General features: G+C 36.2%; 1 protein-coding gene across 1 annotated transcript in view; it reads left to right on the forward strand.

Moving 5' to 3' along the window:
• Window positions 1-12568, forward strand: part of LOC133742076 (uncharacterized) — a 35795-nt gene that overhangs the window by 20576 nt on the left and 2651 nt on the right. Inside the window, exons 39-58 of the mRNA XM_062169767.1 lie at window positions 476-639; window positions 1004-1166; window positions 1265-1534; window positions 1702-1896; window positions 2731-2773; window positions 3723-3850; window positions 3952-4452; window positions 4662-5429; window positions 5533-5606; window positions 5716-6064; window positions 6139-6237; window positions 6324-6479; window positions 8497-8678; window positions 8771-9286; window positions 9753-9930; window positions 10029-10165; window positions 10940-11066; window positions 11374-11595; window positions 11683-12042; window positions 12362-12520. Of these exons, the coding sequence (XP_062025751.1) occupies window positions 476-639; window positions 1004-1166; window positions 1265-1534; window positions 1702-1896; window positions 2731-2773; window positions 3723-3850; window positions 3952-4452; window positions 4662-5429; window positions 5533-5606; window positions 5716-6064; window positions 6139-6237; window positions 6324-6479; window positions 8497-8678; window positions 8771-9286; window positions 9753-9930; window positions 10029-10165; window positions 10940-11066; window positions 11374-11595; window positions 11683-12042; window positions 12362-12520 (4791 nt within the window). The remainder of the gene's footprint in view (window positions 1-475; window positions 640-1003; window positions 1167-1264; window positions 1535-1701; window positions 1897-2730; window positions 2774-3722; window positions 3851-3951; window positions 4453-4661; window positions 5430-5532; window positions 5607-5715; window positions 6065-6138; window positions 6238-6323; window positions 6480-8496; window positions 8679-8770; window positions 9287-9752; window positions 9931-10028; window positions 10166-10939; window positions 11067-11373; window positions 11596-11682; window positions 12043-12361; window positions 12521-12568) is intronic.

Genomic DNA, 12568 nt, shown 5'->3' on the forward strand with positions numbered 1-12568 from the left:
CCTAGCTATCGATGAAGTGTTTTGGTTTGTCTTGTTGTTTTTCTCTGCTGAGGACTTCTTGCATTTAGAGTTGATGGGATATTTCGACAATTCAGGATGTGGTTGACTGTCTACAATTACTCTCTTTTGGGAAAATAATAATTATTTTCTTTAATTATTTTTCTATTGAATTATATGTCCTGTAGTTCTTAGAGAGATCATTGATTTCTCTTGTCCTTATGTTGTAAATTTCTCGTCGACGCTTTGTACGTATTCTCTTGAATAAACTATTGCTTCTTGTCGGAAAAAATAGAAAAAAGTTTGCGGTCTCCGCAGTATTTTGTGTTCTGTAGAGAATATACTTTTGTGACATAACACATAATTTATGTGCATGAGATTAAGTATTTTTTTTTTCTTTTGAAGAATTGTGTTACGCTAATTTATCTATTATATTTTGGTTGTTTCTCTAATGATAATTGTTGGTGTACTGTTACAGATGGTTCCATTGTGTAATTTGTCTTTAAGTGGAATTGGGTTTGGTTTGCATGGAAGAACAGACTACTTGAATTCGACTGTGAGCTTCTCTTTGGCTGCTAGATCATATAATGATAAGTATGAAGTTTGGGAGCCTCTTGTTGAGCCAGTAGATGGATTCCTAAGGTAATGTTGTACTCTTCCTCAAATCTAACAGGAAGGGATAGATATGTGGACTAGCACTCAGCATTCAGTAATTTGATCAATAGTTGGACTACTTAACTCCATATCCTGTTTCTTGTCCTAGTAATGCGTAGCTTCATAATTTTGTTGCTGGCCCTCTTTAAGTCGACCAACTGTAGTTTAAATTTAACAGAAGTTTGACTTGCATTTACAAAAGTTTAATTATTCTTTGATTCTCTGCACACTTGTTCATGAGTTTGATGCTTTTATTTTTCGTTCTTTCTTGTTTCCCTTCACTTTCAATGCCATGTAGTTTATATTTTATTAATCATGTCTAGTTCATTACCTAATTTATAGATACTTACAGATACCAATATGATCTCAATGCACCAAGTGCAACATCTCAGTTACGCGTTACATCGACTAGGGATCTGAACTTGAACGTTTCTGTGTCTAATGCTAATATGATAATTCAAGCTTATGCAAGCTGGAACAGTCTCGTTCATGTGCCTGAATATCATAAAAAAAGGGTAAACTCTTCTGAAACGAAAATTTATCTTGTGCATTTACGGTCATAGCTTACGTCTATATCTCTTTATTTACTATTGTTTTTCTTTAAATGAAATAGGAAGCATTCTCTCCAACAGACGGTGAACGATCTGTTATTGACATCCATCACAGGAGAAACTACGATATAATCCCACAAAACAAGCTAGGTCAGGATATCTTTATTCGGGCTACTGAGTCAAGAGGACTTACAAGCATAATTAAGATGTCATCTGGAGATGTGAGGCCTGTAAAAGTTCCTGTTTCCAAGAATATGTTGGACTCTCATTTGAAAGGAAAACTTTTCCACAAAGTTAGAACAATGGTGACTTTCATCATAGTGGATGGGCAGGTATGTACTTGTTCCTCAGCTCAAGTCAATGGGCTATTGATTCTGAAAATCTTTCTTTTTTGTTTATAGGTGAAGACTATATAAATTACAGGCAATTTTTTACTTGTTGTGTTAATTCTGAGAAAATGTCCCTTATCTTGCTTGACTAAACTCTATTTGCACTGCAGTTCCCACGGGTTGGAGGGTTGACATCTCCCCATTATACCTTAGCAATCCGTCTCATTCCTGACCAGAGTCTCCCTAGTGAAACAGTGATTCACCAACAAAATGCACGCACTTGCGGAAGCAGCTCGAATCACCTCTCTGCAGAGCTTGAGTTGGTCAAATGGAATGAAATATTTTTCTTTAAAGTTGACGCTCCAGTATGTAGACTACTTTTCTGAACATCTTTCCCAATTAGATCGGTGCTCTGTTTTTCATGCCTGACATCTTTTTACCCAAAATTTTATTTTCTGTAGAGATAATCTATGGACCCGATATTATGAGTTTCTTAGTGACTTTGAGTACAAGGACTGCACCTCGTTTGGCACTTCTTTAGTATCTTCCCCAATTGATCAGTGCTTTGTTTTTCATGCCTGACATCTGTTTACCCATAAATTTATTTTATTCAGAGATAATCAATGAACCCAATATCTTGAGTTTCTTTGTAACTTTGAGTACAACGACCGCACCTCATTTGGCTTTTTTTTTTTATAAATTTCATTATTTTAGGCAAACAAATTTATGAAGCTTCTGCTTCTTAAACTGCAATTTTACTCTCGTTTGGCATTTTTTTTTATACATTTCATTATTTTAGGCAAACAAATTTATGAAGCTTCTTCTTCTTAAACTGCAATTTTACTATCCAAGTTTTCTTCTCGTCGCTTGGTAATATAAGCTATGAAAATCTTCTAAACTGCCACATGCTGAATTTCAACTTAACAATGCAATGAGATTTTGAATACTAATGTGAAGTATAGTTAAAGTAGTCGTCATAATTGTAGTATCACCTACTAGTTTGTTCGATGACTTCCATTATGGTTTTGTTTATGTTATTTTTATTTATTTATTTATCCTTACAAGATCAGTTGTCCTTTTAATTGTATTGCATATATTTTGTTTAGCCCTTCCTTTCAGTGAAATTATTTTACCTTCAATTTCTCGGGTACTGCTTGGTGACCACCTGAAGCTATGCTATGCTATGCTTATTTGTGCAGGACTACTACTCAGTTGAATTACTTGTGACGGACATGGGGAAAGGTATATTTATATATATATATATATATTTTTTTCCTTTGATCTGTTACGAGCCCATGTACGATGATAAGCTATCTCTTCAAATTATTATCGCATGCAGAGCATAAATATTTGAAAACTGTGTTTGATAGACGTCATAGAACAAGTCAACCATGCCCTTGTTACGTGATACAGTTTCATGTTAAAGGTTTACTAATTAACGTGCTCATATCTTAACTAACTAGTTTCATCCATTTACCCTGCATTCTTTCTTCGTATCTAACACTCCATCAGATTCGTACTGTACTGTACCCTCGTTGAAGCATGTGCATTACAAGTGTATGATGCAAGTCTCTTCAGTATAATGAAAAAGATTGTATCACCCCGATTTAACAGCAGGCTACTGCCTTAATGTCTACCTTCCCCTTCATTGTCTATGGTATCAGTCCTAGTTAGTAATTTTTCATATTATACGCGAATAAAACACGTACTTATGTTTTTTTCAAAAATACTTCCGTACTTCGTATTTTTAAAAGGGACTCATTAAATTTCCCGTACTTTTGAAGCTGAAAGTATTATACACATACTATACACAATTTTTACGTTTTTTCCCGTATTTTACACATATTATTGAACAAAAATGAATATAAATTGATATTTTTAATTAAAAATTTTAATTATTTAATTAATTAAAAATATTTTGCCGAACTTTTCAACGAACTATAGGATAAAATGTCCGAATAATACATGTACTATACACATCCCCTTTTTTACTAACTATGGTATCAGTACTTGGCTTACCATGACGGGAAATCTATGCATCACATACAGTTATTGTTTTTATTTTATTTATTTTCTTTTATAAGTTTCTCTGATGACAAGAGAGCTATCAGTATATATATATGCATTCTTTCTCTTCTTTATATCAAACTCTTTTGAGTGACATTCATTTGCTTTTCATGTTTATTATTAGCAGGGGTCCCTCTTGGATTCTTTTCAGCCCCTCTAAAGCAGATTGTGGGGAATTTTAATCATGATTCATATCCATATGATAATGTAAAGAAGTGGACATCCATTGAATTGTCCTCGGCAGAGTCTATGGTAAAGTCAAACTTTTAGTTATGTCTGCTCATGAGTGAAAATCTACCAAGCATTTACTGTCAAGTTGATTTGCCACCTTATATATGTCAAATGTGATTCAGGATAATAACCATAAGAAATTGGGTGGGAAAATCAGATGTGCTGTATTGCTGTCACCAAGATCTGAAGGAGAGATAAGTGATCAATATGATAACAGTAAAACAAAATCTGGATTTATCCAGATCAGTCCGAGAAGGGAAGGACCTTGGACTACTGTGAGGCTAAACTATGCTGCCCCAGCTGCATGTTGGCGGTTAGGCAATGATGTTGTTGCTAGTGAAGTACGTGTAAGGGATGGCAATAGATATGTGAATATTAGGTCTCTTGTTTCAGTACGTAACAGTACCGATTTTGTGCTTGATTTGTGTCTTGTACCGAATGTTTCTATGGAAAACGTGAGTTCAACAGACAATTCAAGTACTCCCGAGGGTTTACAGACCCATAGCAACAAATTTCAGACAGATGAGTTCCTTGAAACTGAAAAGTACAGCCCGACCACTGGCTGGGTTGGCTCCATGATTCAACCAAGCCAAGATATGATTGAAGGTGGAGGATCCCATCAGGTATTATTCTAGTACAAGTTGATCTTGGCATGTACTGGTAGTGGTTATATAGGGTGATTTTATGAAACATTTTTCAATATGTTACTTTAGTTTTATATATTTGTTTGGGGAACTGTTGAACTTTTTTATGGTACTTTCTTTTCTAATAAGTTCTAACACTACTTATTTTGGAGCTGTTAACTTCTTTCTGATTACTGTCAATAATGCAGGAATTTCCTACAGTTGAGTTACCACCAGGCTGGGAATGGGTTGATGATTGGCATTTGGATATGGCATCTATTGACACTGCTGATGGCTGGGTCTATGCTCCAGATATTGAAAGTCTAAAATGGCCCGAGTCATTTGATCCATTACGGTTTGTGAACTATGCAAGGCAAAGGCGATGGATCAGGAATAGGAAACAAAGTACTACAAATCAGGAAATATATGTTGGAACTTTGAAACCTGGAGATACCATACCCCTTCCTCTATGTGGGTTGACACAACCTGGATTGTATGTCTTGCGTTTAAGGCCTTCTGATCTTAGCAATCATGATGAGTATTCTTGGAGTTCAGTGGTGGATGGGTCTGAACAACCAGAAGAGTCTGGTTCGTCAAAAGTATGTCCTGAGATAAGTGTATCGTCTCTCATTGAGTCAGAGAAACTGTTGTATTGCTCACAGATAAGTAGTACCTCTTCAAGTGGTTCCCACAAATTGTGGTTTTGTATGAGTATACAAGCGACAGAAATTGCAAAAGACATTCATTCTGATCCTATCCAGGATTGGAATCTTGTGGTTAAGTCCCCGCTATCTATCTCCAATTTTCTTCCCCTTGCAGCTGAGTTTTCTGTTCTTGAGATGCAAGAAAATGGTGGTTTTGTTGCCTGCTTCAGAGGGGTGTTTTTTCCAGGAAAGACCGTGAATGTTTTTAGTGCTGACATAAGAAAACCTTTATACTTTTCACTGCTTCCACAAAGAGGATGGTTGCCCATCCATGTAAGCCTTTATTTCCATCTATCCTTGTCATTTTACTCCAGCACTTCTGTTTCTGGCATATAATGTTTTATTAAATCTGGCCCTTTGATTTATTTCTTTGAAGGAAGCTGTCCTTTTGTCCCATCCTCATGAAGTTTCATCAAAAACAATAAACTTGAGAAGTTCGATATCTGGAAGGTGAAACCCTACTATGCATAAATTATACTTGGTGTATGGCTTTTTCATTAGTATATGGAATACCATATCTTGGGTCTTTCTCCATAGTTTCTTTATTTTGTGAATGCAGGATTGTTCAAATTATTCTTGAGCAGAATTCCGTTGAAGAGCGTCCACTGCAGGCTAAGATCATTAGACTCTATGCTCCTTATTGGTTTTCAATTGCTAGGTGTCCTCCTCTCACATTCAGGCTTGTAGATATAGAAGGGAAGAAAAATACACGAAAGATAGGTGGTTTATTTCAGTCTAAAAAGATTAATGAAGTTGTCCTAGAGGAAATAACTGAAGAGGAAATATATGAAGGTCATACAATTGCTTCAGCTCTGAATTTTAAAATGCTGGGCCTTGCTGTGTCGATTGATCAATCTGGCAACAAGCAGTTTGGACCTGTTAAAGATCTTTCTCCGCTTGGTGACATGGTATATATCAATATGAATTTCCTACAACGCGATTGCATTGTGGACCAGTCTTGATATTTTCTCCTTGTTTTTAGGATGGATCATTGGATGTCCCTGCTTATGATGGCGAAGGCAATTGCATGCAGCTTTTTATTACCACGAAACCATGCCTGTATCAATCTGTTCCTACAAAGGTATATATAAATATGAGTATATGACAGATTATCTTAAATCTTGATATGTGTGTATACCTCTGTTTAGTTGTTTACCCGCTTTTCAGGTAATATCTGTCCGACCATTTATGACCTTCACCAACAGACTTGGTCGTGATGTATATATCAAGTTATGCAGCGAGGATGAACCAAAAGTCCTTCGTCCATGTGATTCAAGAATATCATTTGTATATCGTGTATCAGATGGACCTAATAAACTTCAGGTTGGTAGTGTGTATTTTGTTGTATTACCATGTCATTTTTACACATTTTTACCTCTCATCCTTGCATCTTTACTTGTTTGAGGTGATGCACACAGATAACCCAAAATATTATGCCCGTTGTTGATATTATTTAGGTGCATGAGTCATATCCTCGTGCATGAGTCATATCCTCAAAAGGGATGTTGTTTTTCTTCTCACTGGTGCATTTTATGCAAAGCTCAAGGGGAAAGTGCTGATCGTCTTTCTGCATTGTGAAGTGGCTAATTTCTTATGGAAGAAGTTATTTAGGGAGGCAAGAGTGGACTGGACAACTACATTAGAGAGGAGTGACTTGTTAAAAAAATCCTATAACTTTTGGTAAGGGGAAAAAGGCCAGAATCCTTTGGGGTTGTACAGTGCTAACTGTAGTTTGGGTGGTTTGGATGGAAGGAAGTAAAAGATTATTTGAAACCTATGGTGGGGTGGAGAGGGAAGACCTGTGGGAGAGAGTCAAGTTCTGGGCATCCTTATGGGCTTTTTCTATTTCTAAGGAATTTAAGGATTATAATCTTTATTCCATTATTCTTAACTGGCAAGCAGGTGTAGTATAGGCCCCTAAGCTTTGATTTAGTATTAATAGATGAGCTGCTAAGCCTCTGGCCCTAGCTGCCCTCTTAAGTTCTTTAAAGCGGACTCCTTGTCGCCTCCTTGTATTTCACTTTTTGTTTATTCAATAAAAAGGTGTTTTTTTGTTTTTCAAAAAAAAGAAAAGAAAAGAAAAAGGGTATAAAGTCTCTATTCATAATTGAGAAACTAATAAATGACCAAATCTGGCGATTGAGGAAATTAGATCACACAATCACATCCCCCAAACAGACTATGAAAGCAAATACTTTTTATCCAGCTTTAGTATAATCACGCCTTGTTAAATGAGTACTTAAAAAAAACATAAAAATATTTCTTGTGGACTTTGAGTCTTGAAGTTATTCGAGTATAACTTGTACGAACTTGCGCAAAAGTCTTATTCCAGTTTTTGACAACCTTATTAGTTATTAATTATTAGAGATTCAATTTTTAGTCATTACTTGCTCAGTTGACTTGGTTCAACTTCAGGGATGGAATGAGAGCATTTCTCTAATGTTAGACAAGAGGCCTCTAATTGGATAGGACCGAACCGCCCGAATCACTGTCCGATTGTTTTGGATAGGAGCTCTAGTATATGAGGTCCTGTAGTTTTGGTTCTTGAGAACATGTGGTTATGCCATGGAGCTTCATACAACTGATGGGAGAATGTTCTGTCCAAGTGTGAAAAGAAGATAGGTTTAAATGCGGAGGCTACATTAGAGTCTTTCTTGTTTTGTGATAAATGACATTAGTATAGATTACATGACATTTAGCTTAACAAATAGGAATTAACTCTGGTTTACTTTGTAGACTGGCTTGGTAGAGACTTCAGTTTTCCATATTCCTTCCGTCTGTGAGATATGCATTCTGTTAGCAAAATAGTATTAATGTTTCCTTAAGTTGCGTTTCTAACGTTAAGTAACTCTACAACAGTTAGGAATCGTATTGGGTTCTACATTACACAGTTAGGAATCTTATTGGTTTACTTTATAGCCAGGTTAAGTAGGTATACTTCAATTCCAACAAAAATTTGCAATTTCACTTCCAATTTGTAAGGTCTGCATATCAAATATTTATTATTTTTCTTTAAGTGTGCATGATGTTAACATTCTTTGCAATGGTTAGGACTGTTTAGATTTTGTTAGTTGTTATGGATCATATTGTATTTACTATATAGCCAGGCTTGGTATACTTCACTTCCATCTATAGTTGTGATTCCTTCCAACTGTGAGATTCCCATTCTGTCAGTCAAATCTGGTTGGTTTCTTTTCATTTGCATTTTTTCTTTTATATATATATATATATATATATATATATATATATTAAAATTTAAAAAAAATTTCAAAATCCGTTGTGAAGTTTTTTCTTATGCTGGGACCAATTTTGATAGCATCTTTTTCTGTTCTGTCTTTAGGTTCGATTAGGAGACACCAACTGGTCATTTCCTATTCAAATTGTAAAAGAGGACACAATTTCTCTTGTTTTAAGGAGGCATAATGGTACTCGGACATTTCTGAGGACAGAAATTCGGGGTTATGAAGAAGGCTCACGTTTCATCATTGTATTCCGCCTTGGATCATCTAATGGTCCTATCAGGTAGTTATGCATACCTCTGTCTATGCTTTGCATGTATGTATGAGTGAATGTATACATATATGTACCAACCTGTCAAATCATTTTCTGAGCAGAATCGAGAACAGAACTGTCAGCAAAACACTTAGTATTCGCCAGTCTGGGTTTGGTGAAGATGTGTGGGTTCCTCTAGAACCTTCTTCAACAACAAATTTTGCTTGGGAGGACCCATATGGCCAAAGATTCATAGAAGCTAAGGTCGACAATGATCTCTCCACTGGAGTTTGGGAACTTGATTTGGAAACAACAGGCATATGTTCTTCTGAGGAACTCGGATTGCAATTTCATGTTGTAGAAATTGGTGATATCAGGATAGCAAGGTTCAGTGACACCAGAAATACAGATGCAAGTTTGCATGAAATTAGGTCTCTGCAACTTGCTGAAAATTGCGGACCTTCTAACCTGCAGAATACGAATCAGAATAATGGTGCCTCACCTCTTGAGCTTATAATTGAGTTTGGAGTTGTAGGGCTTTCAATTATAGACCATAGACCAAAGGAGGTCTCCTACTTCTATTTTGAGAGAGTCTTCGTATCATATTCAACAGGCTATGATGGTGGGATGACAAGCAGGTAAGAGCAGCACCTCCCTACATTACGCCGCCATTTTTCTTGTGTCTTTCAGTCCAATGTTATTATGTTGTGCCTGTACCTCTTCTGAATCAACCTTATCTATAAAACATATATGAATAATTTATTAGATCTAGTTTGGAAAATGTTGGGACAGTTGGCCACTTCATGCATCATTGCGGCATACTAATTAATTTGCTTTGCATGCCTGAATTGCAGAAGGCATAGAATTCTTAAGAAATGTATACCAACAGCATACAGATGAATTATTATCATCTTGTTTAAAATAAAATAGAAAATAATGATAATTACGTAATATTTATGAAATGAGACAGTTTTGCTGATTATCTCTAGGGTAACAGCATATTCTCATCTACTGAAATTTCATTATAACGAAGTTGTTTTCAACTCTGCTATCATACTCTAGTATAACATACTTGTCAGATGAGAACATTTGTTGTCCTTCCAGGTTTAAGCTCATATTGGGTCACGTGCAGCTGGACAACCAGCTCCCTCTAACATTGATGCCAGTGTTGTTGGCTCCTGAGCCGAACTCTGATATGCATCATCCTGTTGTCAAGATGACTATAACAATGCGTAATGAAAATACTGATGGCATCCAGGTCTACCCTTATATTTATATCCGGGTAATGCTTCTTAACATTATGGCTAAATATAATTTGTTTTTCTTTGTAAACAGAAGTGATTTCCTAAGCTCTGACCAAAGTACATGGTGACATGATAGGTGACTGAGAAGTGTTGGAGGCTTAATATTCACGAACCAATAATTTGGGCTTTGGTGGATCTGTACAATAATCTACAGTTAGATCGTCTTCCTAAAAGTTCTAGTGTCACAGAAGTTGATCCAGAAATACGCATCGAGTAAGTTTCAACTTCTGCTTGGTATAGAAAAACTGCAGTTTTTCAGTGTGCTTGCAGAAATATTATTCTGATGTGTAAATGAATCTACTTTTCACTTACAATTTTTCTTTGGTTAAATGCTGGAAATGCATATTGTTGATTTGTCGAGTTAGGTTAGTAGTTTTTCTAGCAGTTAGTAACAGTTATATGGCAGAAAGACCCTTTTCTGGTTAATGTATCTCTCTTAATACGTAAACAGTGCGTAAAATCATGTATATGCATATAATTTTGTGTATGCAAAACACTGATGCATGTGCTATTATATGTTCTGTTTTTTTTAAATTTTTTATTTATTTTATTCATTTAATGTTTCCATGTTTTCTGGGGCGACTTGCAATTTTTGCTGCTTTATTGGTGCTTCTTTACACTTTGTAACATGAACCATATGAAACTGGCATAGATAAGTTTGATGCTCAAAAACCGAAGAGTGAAGATAGGTTTCATTCTGGTATTTAAGAGCCTTGAACTCCCTGTCTCTGTCTCTCTGTCTCTCTCTCTCTCTGTGGTTGGGTGTGTGTTAAGCTTTATAGGATCATGTTATTAGTTCTAGCATTCGGCTCACCATCTACTGGGTTTCCCTAAACAGTGGATGGAGCTGGTAGTGAACTACTGATATTGTTGTTTTCTTCTATGAGAAAATAATATTAAGTTGTCCTGTAGCAGGGCACTAATTTTGTGACTTGATTTGGGAGTATTGTAACATTTCAATTTTTTCCTTCCTATCTGATTTTCCAGCCTAGTAGACATTTCAGAAGTTAGGCTAAAGGTGTCACTGGAAACAGCACCAACTCAGAGACCTCATGGGGTTCTAGGAGTATGGAGCCCAATACTATCTGCAGTTGGAAATGCATTCAAGATTCAGGTCAGCTATCTAGATTATTTGGGGGGAAAAGTTGCATTATTTTACATATTGGAATCATTATGCACCACCATGCATCCTGTTGTTATGAGAGAGTCTCCTGATCCAAATGCTTTGATTTTCTTTACCCAACTTTGATTTTGTCTTACTGGGATTTGTTAAGTATTCATATATCTGCATCAATCTTTTTGGCCAAAGTGATATTGGACGTCAGCACATATTCAACTCATCACGGGAATGTAAAATTTATGTTAATGGCAACATTGTTTTAAGCTACTGCTCATATGATACTGTTATCTCATTACGCCAGGTGCATCTGAGGAGGGTGATGCACAAAGACAGATTCATGCGGAGAAGTTCCATTGTCTCTGCCATTGGTAACCGCGTTTGGAGAGACTTGATCCATAATCCTCTACATTTGATATTTTCAGTTGATGTTCTTGGTATGACAAGTTCAACTTTGGCTTCTCTTAGTAAAGGGTTTGCTGAGCTCTCAACTGATGGGCAGTTTACTCACCTACGGTCAAAACAGGTAAAATTTTCAAATTTTCATAGGAACTGATAAAAACAACTAAACTTCGATGGTGTTATCTTGAATGCTGATTTTAATTATTATCAGGTATTTTCAAGGAGAATTACGGGGGTGGGTGATGGAATCATTCAAGGCACAGAAGCATTTGTGCAAGGTGTTGCTTTTGGCGTATCTGGAGTAGTGAAAAAGCCAGTTGAGAGTGCAAGACAGAATGGTCTGTCAGGACTTTTTCACGGGATTGGACGTGCATTCCTGGGAGTTATTGTGCAACCAATGAGTGGGGCATTGGACTTTTTCTCCTTGACTGTTGATGGAATTGGAGCAAGTTGTTCGAAATGCCTAGAGGTCTTCAATAGCAAGACAACATTCCAGAGAATTAGAAACCCCCGGGCAATCCGTGCCAATGGTATACTTACAGAGTATTCTGAGAGAGAGGCAGTTGGACAGGTAATTTATGTGTTTAGCAAGCTTTGCAAGGGTGGAATATCAGAAATTTTCTCATCATTATCAAAATAATTAGAAGTGACTATTGAAACTGTTTGGCACTTGGGTATGACCCAGGGACAAGACTATTTGATGGCTATAAATTAGGATTTTTTTTTTTTTTAATCCTGGAATTTGTTGTTTAGTTGAAAGGTGAAACATTGTTGAAAGGTTTCAAATGCATGTATATTGTTCAAATTGAAAGTATTTGTTACTTACCTTTTTTACTACAAATTTGGAGTATGATCTTAGTGTTCATCTCCTTTTCCTTCTTTTTTTGTAGATGATTTTATACCTTGCAGAAGCACATCGGCACTTTGGTTGTACTGAAATATTCAAGGAGCCCTCAAAGTTTGCTTGGTCTGATTATTATGAAGAGCATTTTGTTGTGCCTTACCAGCGGATTGTTTTAGTGACCAATAAGCGAGTGATGTTGCTTCAGGTTGGTAAAGCAATATTGTCTGTAGCGTACAGGTACCTTTATTATAGG

Source organism: Rosa rugosa, chromosome 4 (genome assembly GCF_958449725.1).
Source record: "Rosa rugosa chromosome 4, drRosRugo1.1, whole genome shotgun sequence".
NCBI lineage: Eukaryota > Viridiplantae > Streptophyta > Magnoliopsida > Rosales > Rosaceae > Rosa > Rosa rugosa.